This window comes from Oryctolagus cuniculus, chromosome 4 (assembly GCF_051225735.1).
Source record: "Oryctolagus cuniculus isolate XC-2025 breed Fujian yellow rabbit chromosome 4, ASM5122573v1, whole genome shotgun sequence".
Lineage (NCBI taxonomy): Eukaryota > Metazoa > Chordata > Mammalia > Lagomorpha > Leporidae > Oryctolagus > Oryctolagus cuniculus.
The window spans coordinates 6,636,929-6,656,225 of NC_142870.1; the positions used below are offsets into that span (position 1 = coordinate 6,636,929).

Here is a 19,297-nt window from a genome sequence, read left to right on the forward strand (position 1 = left end):
TCACCTTGGCATGGGAGAAGATGTCCACAAGGACATGGGGAGTCATCTGGGGGCCTGGGGGGGGGCGTGGGGAGAGCCCACAGTTCACGTTTAACTCGCACGTGGCGAAGGGACTTGCAGGCAACGGCCAGCTTGTTGGTTTCTACCTTATTTACACACCTGCTTCGAGATGCAGCAGGGCGAGCTCTTGCAGGCTGGCCGTGCCAGGAGGAGGATGTTCCCGGGTAACTGGGAGATTTCGTGTTGTGCAGGGAGGGGCCCCCGCTGTTGGAGGAGGAGGTTGTGGGTCTCAGACCAGGACACCCCTGGGATCGGCATTGTGACACATCGGGTGAAGCCGCCACTTGGCAATGCTGGCGTTCTGTATGAGCTCCAGTTGGAGTCCCGGCTGCTCCACTTCTGATCCAGCTCTCTGCTGATGCGCCTGGGAAGGTAGTGGAAGGTGGCCCCAGTGCTTGGGCCCCTGCACCTGCGTGGGAGACCTGGGTAGAGTTCCAGACCCCTGGTTCCAGCCTGGCCAGCCCTGGCCATTGCAGCCATTTGGGGAGCAAACAAGAGGATGGAAGATCTCTGTCTCTGTCTCTCTGTAACTCTGCTTTTCAAATAAATAAAATAATTCTTTAACAGAAACAAAAACCAGGGACCGTGTGCCCCCCTTGATGCACATTGAGTGTGCAGGTCACTCTTGTCTGTGGGGGACTGCATCGAGTCCTTACGGGCTGAAGGCTGCTGTAATTTGGCTGGGTTGTTGGAAGGCACGAGACAGATACCTGCTGCGAATTAGCTGCTAGAGACAGGCTTGTGGGTGGAGGCCAGGACATCTGCTGCTCCTGTCTGATGCTTGCCAAGGTCTTCCATTGTGCCAAACTTTTCTCATGAATAAAATTCTTGGGATTTTATCGAAAGCAGTGAATCCGTGCGCCAGAGGTTCATGGTGGAGACGTACTCCAGATGTGCAGCGTACTGTACTTCCAGCGTGCTGTGCTGCGAGGAGCAAGCATGAGCGCCTGTTTGTCAGGGAGCTCCTGCAGGCGAGAGGAGCGCTCCTCCATCCCTGCTGCGTGTCTGGGAGTTTGGAGGTGGTGTTCTGGGCAGCCTCCTGCTCTCTGGAAACCTGAATCCCCCAAATGACAACCTGAGCACACAGAGTTCAAAACTCAGAAAGTCGGAATGGGAGCATCTTAGCACATCTGCCATGGCTCTTCTTGTTATTCATTCATTCATTCATTCATTCATAGAGATGGAGAGGCAGAAAATGAGAGAGATCTTCCACCTGCTGGTTCAGTCCACAAATGGCTGCAACAGCCAGGGCTGGGCCAGGCTGAAGCCAGGAGCCAGGGGCTTCATCCAGGTCTCCCGCACGGGTGGCAGGAGCCCATGTACTTGGACCATCTTCCCCTGCTTCCTACCAGCTGCATTGACAGGGAGCTCGCTTGGGCGTGGAGCAGCTGGGACTTGAACTGAAGCTTATATGGGGTGCCGCTGTCGCAGGCGGCAGCTTCATCTGCCACGGCCCCAGATACGGTATGGCCGTCCATTCATTCATTCATGCAGTTGCTGGTCATGGTGAGGAGGCCAGCAGGAAGCCAGGAAGTGGACCAGCTGTGGAGGATGCAGTGCCGAGCCCAGGGATGCCTCCCTTCCTGCCCGGGCTTCTCTGTGATTGGCACCCAGCAAGCTGATGCAGAATTACAATGGAAAACTCCTAGGAGAACTGGGCTGGAGAGCAAAAGGCTCCATCCACCAGGCCAATGTGCTTTTAGCAGTGACCCATGTCAGCTAGACGTATGGTTTGCATTTTGGCACATGCAAAGAATAAGTGGGCGGTTACATACAAAAGATATTATAATTTTCCAAGTATCTGGCTTATTAGAATAACATGATCCTGCCTCGAGCCACTAGGAGATTCTGGGTCACTCGCATCGACTAATGTGGTCCTAATTTAAGTACAAGGTTAAAGTTTCTAAAACCTTTCACATACAGTGGCTCGCTTGACCCTGCCTGGGAGGTGAGCAGCTGAGACCCACGTCACCTTTATAGTGGAAGGAGCCGAGACTCAGAACGGCGAGGGCAGGGTTGGCTTGAACTTGCACCGGGCTCACTTGCGGATGTTACTGTCAGGTGGATTCCGGTGCAAGTCTGCATTCCTCACAAGCTGCCAGAAAGCTCAGACTTGGAGCAGGAAAGGGTTAAGAAACCCCGCGGTTGATATAGGGAGTCAAGGGCAGAGTCCTGCATCAGCACAGGACCTGACACCCAGGGCTCCCACCCCAATTCAGCGCTCTCTCTGCTCTAACACACGCCTCCTAAGTATCCTAAATGTAGTGATAAAACATGAAAAAAAAAACCTTTCATTTCAGATGACTTATTGGAAACTAGATTAAAATAAAGAAAAGCGGCTGATGCCTGTTTTCTGAGTGTGACTTGATGGCAGTGATTGAAAAAAACAAAAACAAGTGTGGAACACAAGGAGAAGAGACAGATCTGAAGGGGGCCCCCTGCATTCCTCACACTCAAGCCTGCAAGCAGGATGCCTGCACACATGGCTTCGCACTTGCTCTCCACCCCCCAGAAGGGAAGGAGTCTTTAGGGGGGTAAAAATGTTCCTTTGTGGGAGGAAAAAAATTAAGCAAAAACATCACAGACACAGTGTTTGTTCAAGGATTAAATGACTTTGGCCAAGCTAGGTGGACCCTGCTCATTCTCTCGATGCGTTGGGAGGCAGCCCGCGCCGCACTGAGAATGTCAGGAGGAGAGTCGTTTCCAGAATTTCTTGGTTGGGTTTCTTCACGTCCCAAGGTTCATTTAAATCTCATTTTCACTGCGGAACTTAACTATTCCCTGACGTTTTTTACAAGGCTCCAATCTTTCATGGTATTTCTAAGGTCTCCACCTCCCAAATTGGATGTTAGTCTCCTTGCTTTGGAAAATCTCACTTTCCATTAAGTACTATTTTTTTTTACAAAGATTCATTTATACGTTTGAAATGTGGAGTCACACAGAGAGAGGGAGAGACAGGGGGAGAGAGAGGGATTTTTCCATCTGCCGATTCACTCCCCAAGTGGCTACAGTGGCAGGGACTGGGCCAGGCCAGGGCCAGGAGGCAGAAATAGCACCTGGTCTCCCATGTGGGTGGCAGGGACCCAAGTCCTCAGGCCCAGGAACTGGAGTTCTCTCTCCCCTGTGGGATTCTGGCTTTGTGGGTGACAGCTACCCAGTGCACCACAGGCCAACCACATCCTTAGTATTGATTTTTGTAGGTCACCCACCTATCTAGAGCCCCTACTTTAAGCCTACATGGATGTGAAGTAAAACCTGTAATAACGGGCCGGCACCGTGGCTCACTAGGCTAATCCTCCGCCTTGCGGCGCCGGCACACCAGGTTCTAGTCCCGGTCGGGGCGCCGGATTCTGTCTTGGTTGCTCCTCTTCCAAGCCAGCTCTCTGCTGTGGCCAGGGAGTGCAGTGGAGGATGGCCCAAGTGCTTGGACCCTGCTCCCCATGGGAGACCAGGAGGAAGCATCTGGCTCCTGCCATTGGATCAGCGCGGTGCGCCAGCTGCAGCGCACTGGCCGCGGCGGCCATTGGAGGGTGAACCAACGGCAAAAGGAAGACCGTTCTCTCTGTCTCTCTCTCTCTGTCCATTCTGCCTGTCAAAAAAAAAACAAACAAAAAAAAACCTGTAATAACGTACCCAGTAATAGCACAACTGCACATATTGCCAATGGCCATCGGCTTCCCAATCCCCTGGCGCTCTCCGTCACCGGCTGCACATCACAAGAAGAAGCCGCCCTCACCCCTGGATGCAATGCAGGTTTCGGAGCCCACGTACATCGTTACGGCCTGGATATGGTATCGTTCATTAGTTGTGTGGTTAATAGGAGGTCAGGTTTTGGCCCTGCTTAGAGATAAGGAAAGTGTGGACACCCCCTCGCGTGCCCTGTGCCTGTCCTCTTATTATCTCTATGTCTGTCACTGTAAGTGCACGCGTGTCTGTGTGCACATGTGTCTGCCTGGGTCTCCTCTCAGCACCACGCTGGCATTGCACATCGTAAAGCCGGTGCCTGCCGATGCCGTGTGGGAGTGAGATGTTCTGTAGTGGACTTCGTTTGCCTGCACACATCTCTTCCTTTGAGGTCAATCCAAGAAATTTTTATATTTTTGCAGGACGAAAATAGCAATATGTTAAATTAGAAAAACGTGAACACAAGGCTAGATGCCGTATTTAATATCTGATGTTAATATTTCCTGCTCTGAAGAATTCAGAAGAAAAGAATATCAAGACGGGGCCAACATGATCACCCCCCAGCTTGTAAAAGCCATCTTCCACTTAAAGTGTGCATTAGATTTGTGTGGCACATGGGGCCGGTGCACGTTCTTGTTGGGTGAGACATCAGCGGTGTCGGAACTGCAAAACCCAAGATGTTGAGAATCAAAACTCGCGATGCAGAGTGAGCTTTCTCTCTATGCCCTGTGTATTGTGTGTGCTGTTGTTTCCTTCCTCCAAATACTGTGTGTGCGAGGAGAAGTGCCATTCTGCAGGGCAGCAGGCAGCCCAGTGGATAGCTCTCCAGAATCATGAGGTCCACAGACACCCAGTAAAGGTGACCAGAGCGGCACAGGCTCCGGCATGTTGATAAGAGGGTCTCTCCCTGCCCTGTTTTCCTGCGTTTCCCTTGTTGAGAGAAGGCAGGTGCCCACCTGCGGTGAGTGCACCCCAATACATGGCCAACTCTTTGGAGTCTGAATATAATCCGACTGACCAAAGAAAGGGGCAGGTTTGTAGATGTACATGGTTCTGCAAGGCGTGAGCGAGTTGGGGAGTGACCCGCCTAGGCTCACGGAGGAGTAGGCAGGACCCACTCCTCCACTTCATCCCAGACACTGCGATTCCGTCTCCCACCGCTTTCTTCTCCCAGACTTCCCTTTCTGAGTGGTTCCAGCTCTTACCCATGAGAGCAGCTCTGCCGTCTCCCCAGCCACGACGAGACGGGGACTGCCCTGCCTCACTTCCCTTCATCCGCCCCCTTCCTTCTAGAAACCCCCGACAGCGCAGCGGACAGCCCTGGGCCGATCCTGCTCAGAGACACTAGCCCTGCTCCTGGCCCACCCTCACTCCTGTGGCTTTCCCTTCTTACGGGGCTGTTGCAAGGATTTGGGGACCAAACTTCGGAGCATCCAAGGTGCCGTTATAGTGATGAGTGTGCCATGATTTTATCTGCCTTGAGAGAACAAAAAATCCTGCCAACAAACAAAATCATGAACTGCAACTTAAGAGGACATTCCATGCAAAGTGAGAGGTAAAGTGGTTCAGTTTAGGATGGACCCATTGTTTATGAAAGTGGCTAAAACATGCCTTACTCATCATAGTGTGGGGAGTTAAGAGAGGCATCAAAGTCTGCTCGTTTATGTGCAAGAGAAAAAACACGTTTCTGTTTGAAAGAGTGACAGAGAAAGGGAGAGGCATAAAGAGAAAGAGATCATCCATCCACTGGTTCATTCCCCAAGAGGCCACAATGGCTGGGGCTGAACCAAGCCAAAGCCAGGAGCCAGGAGCTCCATCTGGGTCTCCCATGTGGGTGACAGGGACCCACGCACTTGTTACATGACTTACTGCCTTCCCAGGTGCATTAGCAGGGAGCTGGACCAGAAGCAGAGCAACCAAGACTTGAACCCGTGCTCTGATACAGGATGGCAGTGGTATAGGCGGTGTTGCCCAAGGCTGGCCTCTACAAGAGAAATATAAAGATTGGTTTGGTATAGGGTTGATGGGGCTGTCTGACAGATAAGGCAGGCCCCTGTCTTAGGAGGTGGACGGTGTCCACGCTGCCTCGAGAGAACCAGTGTCTTTAGGACGTTCTTTGTTTCTAAAAGCACAGCCATGACCCCGGGATGTTTGCCTGTCTTGGCTTTTCCATTCCTTTCGTAATCATCAGATAATTACAGCACCTAAGAGATGGGGAAGCGGATGAGTGCTCCGGGAGCCCCATTCCTTCTCCAGAGGTCTGGTTCCAGCTGTCTGTCTCATGTTGGAAGAATCCCCAAGGGAGCACTCTCTCGGCCCCGGTGCCCTCCCCTTGCTTCAGCTGTGAGCCGGTCACTCTGGGAGACTTCCTCAGTGTCTTTACCACGCTCAGGTTTTCAAGGAAGTAGAAAGTGTGGATTCTCTGTAGAGACCATTTCGTATTTTATGGACCTCTGGGAGCACAGACGAGAAGCAAACTTGCTCCGGGCCCCTTATTTTCTGAGTCTCCGACTTGAAATATGCGGGCCTCTGAGAACATTAATCTGTAACAGAAGATCCCTGCATCTATTACTGGAAATGCCAGAAGGCAGACCAAGTGCATTTGGCTTTTTAATTTTTCCATTTTAGTTTTTTTTTAAGCTCAGTATTTTGGATCCTTGGTCGTGTCCCAGTGTAGTTCCTTGGCTACGGAGAGGCGTTTCAGTGTTACAGGGTGAGATGTCAATTGGTTGTGAGTGTCCCACCCCCGCCTTGCTGGAAAGAACGGCAGGTCAGCCGTTATTTCATGACCAAACTCCCAAGGAGGGGTCCTCGTGTGCGATTGGTATATATTCAGCATTCAAGTGAAGTCATACACGCGCTCATACTAACACAGCGCTGTCTTTTGTTCGGGCACGCCGTGCTCAGAATTTATGCATTTCTCCCCAGTTCATAAAAAAACGGCCTTGGGAAGCTGCCCTCACCACATCAGAATATCCCAACTTTCCTGGAGCTGCAGCAAATACGCCCCCAGAGGCTGGCACACACAGTCTAAAGTTCACGTCTTTTTATAGTCATTGCGAGGCAGGCATATTAAATTATCACGCCACATTTCTGCCTGTTTTTGAATTCTCTCTTATAAATCAACCAAAACAGTTCCCTAGCCCCGTGGCTGACTGCAGGTTCTGGAAAGAATAAACTGGGCCCGTTATCCCAGGCATCTGCTGCCACCTGGGCAGGTGGGCAGGGGAGGACGGAAGCCAGGAGGCAGGCACACGGGGGCGTTGGCAAGGGGCAGGAGAGCCGCTCTGGGGCCTGGTGGTCCCTGGTCCCCAGCCTGAGCGCCAGGCTCCCTCCTGGATTTAATCCCGTCAGGCTGAGTCCTCTTTGCCTTTGAAGTCCCGGGTCCTCCAGGCAGGGAGAACCCAACCTCCGGCCTTTGCCGTCCATGATGAGACCCACACAGGGCTCCGCCCAGGGTGTCTGTGGCTCGGTTTGCTTCTGAAGAACAGGAGCTGACCCTGGTGACTGCTTGTAGCAGGAGGCCTCTCACTGCCCTGAGAGGTGCCCCTCACTGCCCCCCAGCCTCTGTTCGTTGACCTCCTGCATTGTTGAGATGTCTCAGGGACAGGTATCTGGCACAGCGGGCTAAGCCACCGCCGTCTGCAGCGCCGGCATCCCATAGCGGGTGCTGGTTTGAGTCCCAGCTGCTCCACTCCTGTTCGGCTTCCTGCCAGTGTGCCTGGGAAAACAGCGGAGGATGGTGCTGTGTCTGGGCTCTGCACCCACGTGGATGGAATTCCAGGCTCCTGTCTTTGGCCTGGCCCAGCCCTGGACATTGCAAGCATTTGGAATTGAACCAGCAGATGGAAGATTCTCTCTCTCTCTCTCTCTCTCTCTCTCTCTCTTTCTCTATCACTCTTCCTTTCACATAAATAAATAAATCTTAAAAAGAAATGTGCTATGAGAGTACTTCAAAATGTTTGTGGAAAATGGAGTTAAAAATACACACAAAAACTTGTGAAACCCATGCGTGGTTTTCCCAGACACACACATTCATGAGCTTTTTGAAGATGCTCTGTGCGGTGGTGAACGTGTGTGGCCGTGTGTGAATTTGTTGGTCTGTTTGCTCATTTCTTTTCCCTAGGTTGTCTGTCCCGGCATTGGCAGCCTTGGGCTACTCAGAATCGCTGCATAGCGAGTGGCTACATTGTTCTGCAGCAGTGGCTACATTGTTCTGCAGCAGTGACTACATTGTTCTGTCTTCTCAGTATGGGCTCCTTTGCTTCCCTGTGGCCGTTTAGCTGAGGCCTCTTCATTTCTAGAATCTTCCCTGCTAAGGAACACGGCAGTGGGTGGTGCCTTGCTCCTGCTGAATTTTATGGCCATCTCTCTTTTTCTCAGTATTAACTCTGAGAAGCATGTGGAGACTTGAAGGAGGAGGTGTGCCTCCCCTATCTGAAGCATTTCTAAGGATTTCCCCCCCTAAATCGAACTCAATTAACTTTGATTTCTTTCTTTAGAAGACCATGTGCTGAAATGGTGCTTTACCAGATGTGAGAATGGGCGCCTGCCCTTCCATCTCTTCTTAGAAGATTTTGGTCCTGTCTTTTGCTTGTCTCGCTCTAATGCTACAGTTCTCTAGATATCTTACTTTATCTTGGTGATACACTAATATTTTTAAGCACTGTTTTTTTTTTTTCTTTTTCGATTGTTGTTTAAGCCATTCTCCTTTTAATTTGCAGTTTAAAATTTAGCCTGTCCCCTATACGTAACCCGTGTTTGCCAATTGCTGGTATAAATCACACTTTTCTTCGTGTTCCTAGCCATGGGTGAGCCAAAGCTAACATTACATAGTGTGTTGTTCCCCTCCAGGCCCAGGAAGGGGTGGGGGGCGGCTAGGGCTGCCGTCAGCCTTGTTTTCTGTCCTGGGTGTGTAAAACCCACTCACTCTATGCAGCTCTGTCGTGGGAAGGGAGGCACCACTTGGCAAAAATCACTCAAGGAGTGATCATTCGTGCCATGACTGTAATGCATCTAAGGTTCAGGTTTTACTCTTAAGCCCACGTCCGTGACCCTACAGTCCTTACATTTGCCATGTATGACCAGAGAGAGAGCCATGCATGGAACTCAAGACCATGGCACACAGGGGCCCTGTGTCTACACAGCCAGCTTCTCTGCACTGCTCCTGCCATCTCTGTGGGCTGATGTGTGTGGTTCCACTGCATGTACAGGCTGCCTTTTCTTCTCCTTGCACCTGCCTCTGGCTCTCAGCCCCGCAAAGCTCTCGTCCTCTTGTAGAGTTTGCATTCCTGTTGAAGCTCCGGGCCTGGTCTCTCCCAGAGGGGCACAGCGCTGTGGCTTGAGGGCTTCTGACGGGGTCAGGGGTGGAGGTCACCTGTGCTCAGACACCTGTTCGGCACTCTGGGAGCCAGGGAACATAGCTTGTTCCTTTTAATGCTTCTACTGACTCAGTGCAGTGCACCAGAGGCGGAGAAGTCCGTGCCCATGGTCTTCGGGTACACGGGGGCTAGAGTGGGACCGAGCGTGAGCTAGGATGGGAGAGGCATGCTTTGTACAACTGGCTGCAGTGTTTCCTGGATTCTGGTCTTCTAGGTAGGGTAGTCGTTCCCAACTTAGGAAGGCTGACGCCGAGGGCTCTCTTCCTACCGAACCCAAGAACCAGCAGGAAGAGGTCATTTCCACACATAGCCCTAACCAGAAGCTACAAATAGGCCTCTGTAGACCTGGATGGTCAGGGGGACACGCGTCCCTCCTACCACTGACCCCCTGGTTGATTTTGGCCAGCTCCTTCACGGTTCAGCGTGGACCTTTCTGGACCTCAGAGTTCTCACTGGCAGACAGAAGTCTGGACTAGGAGGCCACCGCAGGGCCCACCCCCGCCGTCCTCCATTAAAAAAACAATTTACGGCTCCGTCGGCGTCTGACTCTCACTGGTTGGTGGCAGTTCTGAGGACGCTGAGGTGCTGGCACAGCTGGGCTGTCGCGTGTTTGTGTTTTCTGTGTTTGAAACTGACAGGCGATGCTGTCACCGTTGCTCTGTGTGTTTGCTGCCCAGGCCACTCACGGCTGAAGTTTCCAAATCAGTGGTTGGTGCTGCTTTGGGTAGAGAAGGTAAACGTGGCCATAGGCTAGCCACTTGTTCTACTTAAAAACCACGGAAAACCATCCACCGGTGACCCATTTCTATTTCTTCTCATTAAAATCCTGCAGAAGAGCAAAGATATTAATAAAAAAGGAGCATGAAAGAGCTGTTCCCTGATCCAGATATTTTAAACCCTCTGGTACTTGCAGGCATCTGGATAATTCACAGCTTTTTTTTTTTTTTTTTTTTTGGTTCATTTATCATCCAGATGTTCTCCATCATGGAAGCACCCCTTGAAACTGTGTTTCAGCTGATAACTTAGAGTGGAAAAATCCGCATCTTGGCCGATCGTCTCTGGTGCTCCCTTTTCCCTCACTCTTCTTCTTAAAACTCCCTTCTCCCTCAGCGTCTCCTGGGGATGTGGTGACGTTGCCAGATGCTCAGGTGTTAGCCTTGACGTTTCTTTTTTTTAATCTTCATGGCCGTTCTGTACCCTGTCTGCTCGAATTATAGATTGCATTTGTCAAGTAGTGACACATGCAATTGGGTGTCTCCTAAGACCTTTGAAATTCAACTTCCTTGAGTTTGAGATTAAAGTGGGAATTATCTCCCGTGCCGCAGCGAAGCCCAGGGTGCTTGGAGAGCTGCACCAAACTTTGTGTAGGCCGCCGGTTGCGAGCTGGTCTGCAGGGAAGCAAATGAGCAACCCTTTCCCTCGGGGAGGTGGAAATGGGTGCCCACAGGACGGCCTAAGAGGCGGTCCCCGTTAGAGGTGACTTTGACACCAACGACTTGCTGAGACCCAAACCGTCCTTCGGGGTGTCCTGAACGTGTGTTTGTCTGGGTGTGCAGGAGGCCTTATCTGTCGTGAGCGAGGACCAGTCGCTGTTCGAGTGCGCCTACGGAACGCCGCACCTGGCCAAGGCCGAGATGACCGCGTCCTCCTCCAGCGACTATGGCCAGACATCCAAGATGAGCCCACGCGTCCCCCAGCAGGAGTGGCTGTCTCAGCCCCCGGCCAGGGTCACCATCAAGATGGAATGTAACCCCAGCCAGGTGAACGGCTCAAGGTAAGCGGGCCGCGGACCCCGCTTCTCCCTGCCCTCCCCTTTCCCTGTCCCTTGAGAGGGAGACGTGGATGTGGGCGGTGACCCCTTCTGCAGAGATTGTACCGGTGACATGGGGGCGACGTGGAGAAAGTGTGGGCTCCCGTGGTTCCTGCTGAAGATGGAGGTCGTAAAACCAGTGGTTTCTTTGCCACGAAGTCTTTGAAGAAGTGGCGTCCAGTCCCCCTTTCCCAGGCGCACAGCCCTGTGGGCAGGGGCTTTGTCCCCACGTATGGCAGCCTTCCTCTCTTTGATTGTAGTGCCTGGAGAATAATGCTGCCTTGTGTCTTTATGGAGAGAGAGAGGCAGCCGGTGGCCAGCCAGTGTAGCTCGTGAGAGCACTTCTCAAAAGCTCCTGGAAACGTGGACTTAATAAGTTTATTCGATGCAAAATAAGTTTATTTTGATGCAAAAAAATTTGCAATTCATGCTTAGCTTTTCTGTGATAGGCATCTCTCATGAGTGTTTGAACTGTGCCTCTTAGGCGTGGACTGCAAAGTATTTTTAATTTTGTTTTCCTTGAACATTTTAAGGTGGCCTCAATGTCCAAGCCTTACCTTTGGCTTTGCTGGTGTGTCTCCACCCTCATCTCTCCTTGTCGGCCCCTTCCTCGATGCCCTTTGCTCTCCCCTCTATTCTCCATGAAGCCCTGTCGTCCCAGCTCCCGTAACTTTTCTGGGTTCATCATAAACCCCAGCCAGCGCGTAGGACGTGGTATCAAATGCAGGACTGTGCCTGGCGCCCAGAAGCATTTTACTGGATGAAGCCGGGAAAAGTAAAATGACTTTCCGCTGTGATGTAATACCCCATATGTATTCAGCAGAGGCCATGTAAAATCCCAGCACAGATTTTAAGTATCGCTAAGCTGCACAGCTACCTAGGGTCCCGAGAGCAGCCTGCGCCTTCTGGTACTGCACTTCCTCCCGGCCCCAGCTGATGGAGGAGGAGACCAGGGAGCAGGCACTTCCTGGCCAACCTAGAGTTACCACTTAGGGGGACTCAGAATTTGGATTCAAACCAGGGGTGCTCGCCTCCACACCCAGTGGAACATTTTTCCACTCCGCTGCAGCTGTAATAGAGAGTGCTTTTGTTGTATGTGTGCTTTAAGGCTGAGTGCGTTTAACTGTCATGTTTTAAAAGTGCTGGAAACCATTGCGTCAGCGGCTCGTGGGGCATTCATGAAGGTGCCAAGTCACGGTGCCTTCAAGGGAGGGTCCACGGCGAGTCCACGGCGAGCCCCCAGCGGGCCAGGTGGGGAGGGGCAGGAGCGCCACAGTGTTCCCTGCCTGCGAGAGAACTCAGCTCCCTTCTATGTGTCTGGCGACTTTATTTTTTAAAGGTTTATTTGTTTATTTGAAAGTCTGAGTTACAAAGAGAGAGAAAGAGAGTTCTTCCAACTGCTGGTTCACTCCCCAGATGTTTGCAATGGCCAGACGGAAGCCAGAAGCCAGGAGCTTCTTCCAAGTCTCCCACGTGGGTGCAGGGATCCAAACACTTGGGCCATCTTCTGCTGCTCTTCCCAGACATTAGCAGGGAGCTGGCTGGGAAGTGGAGCAGCCGGGGCATGAACTGGTGCGTGTATGGGATGCCAGTGCTGCAGGCAGCAGCTTCACCTGCTGTGCCATAGCACCGGCCCCGCCGGCGGCTTTGTGAAGCAGGGAGTCCCTCTGGTGTTGGGTGTTGCCAGGATACAGGTGCTGCATGAGGAGCTCCGGACTAATAACCCGGAGCTCTGAGGGGGCCCCGGGTGCCTCTGAGAGGGCCCAGGTCGTGGGGAGCTAGTTATTTCACTGCGGCATTCTGCCGGTGAGCCGCGTCTACTTATCAGCTGTTTCTGAGGCCGCTGACGGTGTGCATTTCTGAGCCTTCAGACAAACGCAGTTGTAATCATGCTGTAAAGATTGCACCAGCGAGGCAGGCATTTGCCACAGTGGCTCAGACACTGCACTGCTTGGGACTCCCACATCCCGTATCAGAGCGCCTGGGTGCCGGTCCCAGCTCTGCTTCCGAGCCCAGCTTCTGCTAATGAGCACCTAGGGAGGCAGTGGCGAGGGCTCAAGTAGTCCCTGGCACCCATGTGGGAGATCTGGATTGAGTTCCCGACTCAGCTTCAGCCTGGTCCAGCCCCAACTGTTGTGGGTAATTGGGAAGTGAACCAGTAGATGGGATCTCTCTCCCTCTCTCCCTCTCTCCCTCTCTCCCTCTCTCCCTCTCTCCCCCTCTCCCTCTCTCCCTCTCTCCCTCTCTCCCCCTCTCCCTCTCTCCCTCTCTCCCCCTCTCCCCCTCTCCCTCTCTCTCCCTCTCCCTCTCTCTCCCTCTCTCCCCCTCTCCCCCTCTCCCTCTCTCCCCCTCTCCCTCTATCCCTCTCTCCTTCTCTCCCCCTCTCCCTCTCTCCCTCTCTCCCTCTCTTCCTCTCTCCCTCTACCTCTATTTCATCTCTCTACCTCTATTTCTCTCTCTCTGTGCCTTTCTAAATGAATGAATTAACAAATAAACAAAGCACATGGACTGGTTGCTGAACCTAAGCCTGGAAATCCCGAGTGGCTCCTGCTTTGGATGAAGTCCTGTGTTCCCATCCAGGCCAGCATGGTCACATGGGAAGCCCGAGGAGCAAGGTACACTGCTGAAGTTTGTCTTAGAGGCCGACTTCTACCTGCAGGAAATACAAGGGGTCTTCAGAAAGTTCACAGAAAATTCATATCATGAAAAAAATCTAGCCATGGATTTTGAAAACAGCTTGTACCCGAATAAACTTATCTTTTAATTCAGTTTTTCCAAGGATGTCTGGGGCACCTGCATGTATGCAATGAGTGAAGGGCAGGGTTGGGATGGGGGGAAGAGAGAGAGAGAGAGAGAAAGAGAGAGAGAAAGGGAGTGGAGGGGAGGGGAGGCCAGTCTACACTTAGCAGGCCTCACCAGGGAGCCCCGAGGGAGGAGGTGGGCGTGGTGCTGCAGAGACCCAAGTTTCTCACTGTGGATTCCATCTGGGGAAGCCAGCCCTGCGTCCCTGGACATGGGCCATGATGCCCGTCAGCGGCTGACGTCCACTCGCTCTCTGGCCTGTGGTGGTTCCCCTGCAACCTCAGGATGGGACAGCCAAGGGGTTTTGGCCTCTAAGGGAGACCGGAGGGCAGCTCCCTCCCAGCCCGAAGCCCAGCTGAGGAGAGGGCGCTGGGCAGCTCCTGTGTTAGGTGGGTGAGAGGACAGGTGCTGGCCTGTGGGCTCTTCCTGGGACCTGGAATCTTTCTGGGGAGGACCTGGGCCTTCCCCTGCTAGGGGACACTGGGGCCTTCAGCTCTCGTGTCCCTCGGGCCTCACGGAGCTTAGCTTGGTGCAGATGCTCGCAGCGTGGGCGTTCTGAGTGCACGTCCAGCCTTGGAGGTGGAGTGAGGGTATGTTCCCCCAGGGAAGTCAGTCATGCCACCTCCTTGTCCTGGGGGATTCTCAGGGGGCCCTGAGGGTAAGAAAGCTGATGTTGGCCGGTGCCGCAGCTCACTAGGCTAATCTCTGCCTGCGGCGCTGGTACCCTGGTTCTAGTCGCAGTTGGGGCGCCGGATTCTGTACTGGTTGCTCCTCTTCCAGTCCAGCTCTCTGCTGTGGCCCGGGAGTGCAGTGGAGGATGGCCCAAGGGCTTGGGCCCTGCACCCGCATGGGAGACTGGGAAGCGGCACCTGGCTCCTGGCTTCAGATCGGCGCAGTGCGCCAGCCGTAGCGGCCATTTGGGGGGTGAACCGGCAGAAGGAAGACCTTTCTCTCTCTCTCTCTCTCTCTCTCTCACTGTTTAACTCTGCCTGTCCAAAAAAAAAAAAAAAAAAAAAAAAAAGAAAAAAAAAGCTGGCCATGCTCCTCTAAGTAGGAAGGGGAGGAGCTCCAAGCTTTGGGGCCTCCCACTGGACACACATGCCACAGGGGTGCCAGGTGTCATCACCCCCACAGTGTCCCAGGGATGGAAGGGGCAGGGTTAGGTCCTGCTGTTTCCCGTGTGTGTGTGTGTATCTGCTACATCTGGAGTCTGGCCTGGAGGGTCCGTGGGGTTTTCCAGAGACACAGACCCTAGAGGTTTCTAGCATGTCATGAGCTTTTTGTGGGATGAGCTCACGTGGTGGTGGAGGCTGGCACATCTAAGCTGTGTAGGGCAGGCTGGGGGCTCAGGGTTTCCGTGTCACAGTCTTGAGACAGAATTCTCAATTCTTTTTTGGGAAACTAGTTTTTGTTCTTGATTAAACAAAGCTGATTAAACAAAGCTCACCCACATTATCCAAGGTCATGTCCTTTTTAGCTAATTTACTTATTTAGTCAAGAGGCAGACAGAGGGAGCTTCCACCTGCTGGTTTGCAGGGCTGGGTCGGGCTGACGCTGGGAGCCGGGAACTCAATGCAGGTCTCCCACGTGAGTGGTGGGAACTCGACTAATTGAGCTGTTAGCTGCTGCTTCCCAGGGTGTGCATGGGCAGGGAGCTGGAGTCGGGAGCCCGAGCAAGAACTGACCCCACTAGGCCAGATGCCTGCCTGGTAGTCGATGGTAGACATTAACCAGGTCCACAAGATATCTTCCTAGCAACACCTCCATCAGTGCTTAACCACAGAGCGCAGTCCCCCAGCCGGGCTGACACGGGGGACTGACGCTGCCAGGGCCCATGCTGGCCAGTGCTCAGTAGAGCTCTTCCGGTGCCCAGGTCTCCAAACCTGAGGTGGCAGCTCCCTCCCACTGAAGGGACTCAGCCCAGTTGGGCAGGAAGCAGGGAGAGGGGTTAGCATCAGGTAGGAGGCTCCCCAGGGACCTGTCAGGCTTTGTGACCTCACGGAGTGGTGAGAGGTGGGTGTGGATCAAAGGTTTCCCTGGAGGAGAAGGAAGGTGAGGTGCACAGTCCTTCCATGGAGCCAAGACCCCTGTCACCTGGAGCAGTAGAAGTGGCCCTTGTCACAGGATCAAGTGCTGGTCACACGTGTCAGATGCTCCTCCACAGAGAGCAACATGGGCCTGCATTCACTCAGCCTCACTCTGGCCCCCTGGAAGAGGCACCCGCTGAGGTGCAGGGGACGTGGCAGGGTCCTGCTACAGAGCTGGCTGGGCCTCTCCCCGAAGAAAGGGACAGGGACAGACCTGTGGCTTACTTAGGCTCCCTCTCCCCGCCTCCTTCCAGATGCACAGGCTGCAGGCGAGAGGAGCCATCGAGCTCTGAGCTTGGGTGTGGTCAGCTTTCCTGTAGCAGGTGCACCTCCAGAAGTCAAGTCCAAGGGGTCAGAAATTGGGCTTCAGGTGGGACCTTTGGCTGCCCATGTGGACCTCCTTGCTGTTCTACAAAGGCCTCTGAGTGACCAGGACACCATCTGCAGCCTGGATCTTGCGGGAACAGGACCCACTCCCTTCCACAGCGAGCACTGTCCTTGGGAACATCCCCTCCCTCCCAGTCCATCCATCTGTCACCCAACGAGGCCAAGGTCAAGTGCTTTGAGAGGAGAAGGGCCTTGGCTTCCAGAGCCAGGGTGGAGTTGTGCAGAGACTCAGCCCCAGTGTGCTTACCAGCTCCCCAGATGAGATGCAAGTGGGGAAGTGGGATCCATAGCCATTACAGCGGAGTATCCATCAAAAGCTATACAAGGGTCTAGCACCGTGGTGTAGTGGGCTAAGTTTCCGCCTGCAGGGCTGGCATCCCATATGGGCACCATTTTGTTTCCTGGCTGCTCCTCTTCCAATCCAGCTCTCTGCTGTGGCCTGGGAAAGCAATAGAAGATGGTCCAAGTGCTTGGGCCTCTGCACCCGCATGGGAAACCTGGAGGAAGCTCCTGGCTCCTGGCTTTGGATCGGCCCAGCTCTGGCTGTTGCAGCCAATTGGGGAGTGAACCAGCAGATAGAAGACCTCTCTCTCTCTCTCTCTCTCTCTCTCTCTCTCTGTAACTCTGCCTCTCAAATAAATAAATAAAATCTTGGGGAAAAAAAACTATAGAAGGGAAACAGAAGGGAAAAGAGTCGCTGCTCACAAAGAGCCCACAGGGAAATCACTGTGCGCCGGGCTCCGCCCCGTTCCGACAGCAGGCTGCTTGCGGGTGCCAACCTAACTGCACCTTGCGTGGACACGGAGCATCACTTCTCAGCACAGCCCGCTCTGCCTCTCCTCTTTCTTCCCTCAGCCTCGTGCACGAGAAAACCCCCAGGGTTCACACCCTGGCCAGCTGTGGCCTTATGGCCAAGCCCAGCCCCAAACCAGTCTTTCCCCTGCACCTACATCCAGAGAGCACCTGCCAGGACTCTCACACGTTCTACTCCCCAACCAGGCCTCACGCCATTATCTGTAACTGTAAAGCATAGCAGGTTGAATCACGGTAGAGGCCAAGTGGTGAATGTCTCAGCTCAGAAAGGGGATGGCAGCCGGCAAGGGGATGGCAGAGCAAGGCTGGGCGGCCCGAGCAGGTTGCCCTGAAGAGGTGGCATTTGAACAAAGCCCCAGAGGCAGTGCTGAGGAGCGCCCTGTGGGTAAGCAGCAGTGGACTATTCCTGGCAGAGGGCGTGGGAGCTGCAAAGGCCTGAGGTCTGATGTGCTGTAGCACAACAGGGAGGCCCTCAGGGCTGACGTATGGTGGCCCCTGGGGAGCAGGAGGAGGAGTCTGCAGAGATAATGGGGCGCTGAGGGACTCGGACATCCACCCCCAATGAGACCAGAGAGCTGTGTGGGCGGTGAGCAAGGGGGTGTGTGTGCCACTCAGATTCAGCAGGGTCCCACAGGACACAGGCTGTGGGCATGAGAGGTTTGCAGGCAGGAGGTGGTGGCATAGGCGTGGGTGTGGCCATCGCACTCTGGATGTGTGTTGAAGGGAGATCTGCCCTGCCCTGTTCTTGGGTTGTGCAGATGGCATGAGGAAGGGAGGCCAGGCCCAGGGTTGGGGGGATACACCCTGCTCAGGTGTGTACAGCCACGACCAGGAAAGCCCTGAGGTCACAGACCAGGCCCCTCTACTGCACCAGCCCACACACTGGGGACATGAACTTGGCTCAGCTAAACATCAGGCAGCCTGGAGGGGCCTTTGCCTCTTTGTCCGAGTTCAGTGTTTCTATGCATTCAACCCGTGCTTCCAGCCCAAGTGGCCACCCCCAGGGAGCATTTGGCAAGGCCTGAAGGGGTTCTGGTTGTCACAACCATGGGGGGACGCTACTGGCCTCCAGTGGGTGGACCCAGGGGTGTCGCTCAGCATCCTGCGTGGCCCAGAGACCAGCTGGCTCCACAAGTCAGTAGTGTGGGACTGAGAACCCCGGCCCAGGAGCTGCGCTCAGTGGGGCACACACCCCGTCTTGTGAGCTGCGCCAGGCTAGGAGGAGCTCCTGGTATCTCCAAGGTGATAGACTCTGTGAGGTCTTGAGACAGGCACAGGTACAGGGGACATGGCAGCGAGGAGCGAGCCATTGACTTTGGCTGGACGGGAGGGAGCTCTGAGGGGGATGACGTTAGCACGCCTGCAGCCTGCTGCGGTTATGGAGTGTCAGGGACCCATCATCCAGTGTCCTCCCTGAGTGTGCAGGTGCCCGTGCTGTGATACACCTGTATTGCACGTGACGGCCGCTGAGTTTCCAGGCGTGCTTGTCGCTGGCTCAGACACCTGTCGGGACACTTGTCCCCGGGCCCTGCTCCTTCGCACTCCCTGAGGGCTTCTCCCTTCGGCTACATGTTTTCCTGTGCTCGAAGGGACAGCACAGGTGAGAAACAAGGAGTGGTGTTGTCTGAGGGCTGGCGCTCTGGCATAGCGGGTTAAGCCGCCACCTGCAGTGCTGGCATCCCATGTGGGCACCGGTTTGAGTCCTGGCTGCTCCTCTTCCTTTCCAGCTCCCTGCTATGGCCTGGGAAAGCAGTAGTAGATGGGCCAAGTGCTTGGGCCCCAGCACCCACATGGAAGTCCCAGATGAAGCTCCTGGCTCCAGCCTGCCTCTGGTCCCGGCTGTTGCAGTCATTTTGGAGTGAACTAGCAGATGGAAGATCTCTCTCTGGCTCTGTCTCTCTCTGGTTCTCTCTTTCTCTGTAATTCTTTCTTTCAAATCAATAATAAATAATGAGGATGACAAAGAGATTTGCAAACCCAGACATCCCAGGGACCCTTCCTAAAAACTTACAGGGCTGGCACTCAGACAGAAGGTTCTCCTTCTTAGGGCGCTGACTGTCCATCTACTCTGCTGGTCAGCGTGGCCGTAGAGGTGCATTGCCCGGCAACTGCAGATGGAATGCCGTCTCGCCCACAAATGTCTCACTGGGGACCCACCTGCTGCACATGCAACACTCCCTGTCCACATTGAAGAAGGGGTTCACGGGGTGGTCTCCCCCTCCCTGCCTGTCTGTCTGGACCCCCCTGGCTGTCTCACCTTTTCTCCAGCACCT

At 53.9% G+C, this 19,297-nt stretch overlaps 1 protein-coding gene across 12 annotated transcripts in view; it reads left to right on the forward strand.

Annotated features, from left to right (window-relative positions):
* The window catches only part of ERG (ETS transcription factor ERG), a 273,981-nt gene that overhangs the window by 202,764 nt on the left and 51,920 nt on the right, over window positions 1-19,297 (forward strand). For all 12 annotated transcript variants that reach the window (XM_089330556.1, XM_051833641.3, XM_017350791.4 and 9 more), the window contains one exon: window positions 10,682-10,899. In XM_089330556.1, coding sequence (XP_089186682.1) covers window positions 10,682-10,899 — 218 coding nt within the window. The remainder of the gene's footprint in view (window positions 1-10,681; window positions 10,900-19,297) is intronic.